The sequence below is a fragment of the Galeopterus variegatus genome, unplaced genomic scaffold (assembly GCF_000696425.1).
Source record: "Galeopterus variegatus unplaced genomic scaffold, G_variegatus-3.0.2 Scaffold61361, whole genome shotgun sequence".
Lineage (NCBI taxonomy): Eukaryota > Metazoa > Chordata > Mammalia > Dermoptera > Cynocephalidae > Galeopterus > Galeopterus variegatus.
In genome coordinates this window covers 1-2,486 of record NW_007787472.1, presented here as the reverse complement: position 1 = coordinate 2,486, position 2,486 = coordinate 1, and the positions used below count along the sequence as shown (strand labels likewise).

Below are 2,486 nucleotides of genomic sequence, written 5' to 3'. Positions count from 1 at the left end.
CAGAGCTGGTATGAAACTCCGAACCCTTAGTGAAATTGATAAATTTTACACAGAACAAAAGAAGCAGGAATGCCATAAAGAAAAGAAAACAGCTGTAGCCATGGCACAAGTTGCCCAAGAAAGAGTTAGCATAACTGTTAATGAATATTTAAATGAGAAAAAATATGTTGCACAAAAGTTAATTGAAAAAGATAATGAGACACTTCAGGGTGGTTTACGACAACTTCGGCAGAACAGATTTGACTATTTTGAAAAAGTAAGAAAGAGAAGAGCTCTGTTTCTGGAAGAGAAAACCCAAAAGGCTGCAGATCGTTTATTAGTTCAAAACTTAAATAATGAGCGCACTCTTTTGATCAAAGGAATGATTAAAGTCGACCGATTGAAGCAGAATGAGGCTGTCCTAAAAGAGAAAAGTCTCATCGTTCAGAAAAAACTAAAAGCAGAAAAATATCAAAAGAATTTACTTAAACAAATGAAGGAATTTAGGTAGGTAGAGTTTAGGTATCATGAAGTTTTTAAGCCAATTGCATGTGAATATTGCAAACTAAATGTTGAGATCAAATAAATAGTATTTTGTTTATAACATGATACATTCTACTTTGTAAAATGGAAACAAAAAAAGGACAAGTTATGTACTAATATATAACCAATGATTAGACAATAAAATAACTCTATCTCCATCTCCTACCAATCTCATCCAATGAAACCTGCCTTTTAATTAATAGTAGTTCTTATTATCTTAAATGGCATCTTCATCAGCCTCTTGACCAGTCCTAGAAATCTGAATCCTTTGCAACTCAGTCTCCCTCATTGCCAACATCTGTGTTCCTATTTATTTTACTTCTAAAAGGAGCCTTAAAGAGATCCTTTCTTCTCCATTTCACCTCTTCTATTCTAATTCGGAATCTCATAATCTCTCTAAGAATTCTCATTATTCTTCCGATAGAAATCTTCATCTTTTACTTCTAAAAGGAGCCTTAAAGAGATCCTTTCTTCTCCATTTCACCTCTTCTATTCTAATCCGGAATCTCATAATCTCTCTAAGAATTCACATTATTCTTCCGATAGAAATCTTCATCTCCAGTCTCCATCCTTTCTTCAACCCATGTCTGTTTTCTAGCCTACAAACCTCAACTATCTTTAAAATAAAGTTATGATTATATCATTTCTTATTTAAATATGTTTATAACTTGCAATTGCCCACAGAATAAATACTAATCTCTTCTGAGTGGCATTTCAGACATTGTGCCCTGTTCCAGTCTAGACTCATCTCACACTAAATGTTCTGCTGTAGTCTCTTCCTTTAATAGCAATCTTTGCTCCTAAACAGAATAAATTATTCTCTATTCCTTACCCAACTTTGTACTTTCTTATCCATATGACTTTACTGATGCTATCCCCTTTTTCCTCAAATATGCACTCCACAAGGGCATTACAAGCCCACAATGTTACTGTCGTCCACATATCATTGTGCAACACAAACCTGTATGTTATTGTGCAAATTAAAATGCTTTGAGTGTTCAAATTGGTGAGGGGATAGTGCTTGTATATAAAGGAAAAGTCTCTTTCCTCCAAAGAGACACATCCCAGGGAAACACAACCCAGGGAGACACATTCCCTCCAGGGAGACAAATCAGGGAGCAAGAAGCTGATGCTTGACTGTGTGTGACTGTGTTTCACCCCATTTGCCCCATCATAAACTGCACAACCACTGGAAAAAAATCATTCTTTTGTTATTCTTCCTTTAGTAACCAACTCAAATGGCCTTTTCACTTTTAATGTCTCCTGAACTGCTCTTTCAGTTTGAATTACTTCATTTAATTTTGTGGTGATTTCACAGCACTTTATTTAAATCTCAATTCTAACAGTTATCACAAGAGGGCCTATTTCACGATTAGCTTGTGAAGTCCTTCATAAGGTAGTCTTTCTATTTCAGTGCCTAGTGTAGTACTTAGTTAAATTTATTCAATAAATGTTTATTGAGGAAAATAGATAAAAATCTCAATTAGTGATGTTTATATATAAGCCCATTTAAGTCATATAATAGCCTCTGAGAAAGATGAGTGATTTTTTTTTTTTTTTTTACGTATTTATACTCAATACTTAAGCCATTGGAAAGAGAAACAATGTATATTTTTTCTGAATATTTGTATATTGAAAATATATAACTGGAATTATTGAATATACAGTAAAAATTAACCAAGCCATGAAAATAGCTTCACAAATCATTAGAGTAGGTATCCATCTTAGCACAAGTACTTATTTCATGGCAATAAATTTGCACATTGTTTCACTGTCCCTTTGTGATCATTGGTACTTCTACTAAGGAGTACTTACCTTCAATTTAAATCTTTCAAGTAGTAATCTTCAGCTTCTGAACATTCCTATGAATGTGATGTAGAGACGAAAAGGTCATTTGGCCCAAGAAACTGAAAATCTAGGTGGAAGAGGAGGCATAAGTCAGTAAAACTACCAGACTTAAATAA

At 33.7% G+C, this 2,486-nt stretch overlaps 1 protein-coding gene across 1 annotated transcript; it reads left to right on the top strand.

The window, feature by feature from the left end:
• Positions 1 to 10: 10 nt before the first annotated feature.
• Positions 11 to 486, top strand: LOC103584494 (leucine-rich repeat and IQ domain-containing protein 3-like; the record flags this gene model as incomplete). The annotated part of the gene is made up of 1 exon (XM_008565471.1): positions 11 to 486. A coding segment is annotated over exon 1 (476 nt), but the record flags the coding sequence as incomplete, so codon positions are not given.
• Between the last annotated feature and the right edge of the window lie 2,000 nt (positions 487 to 2,486).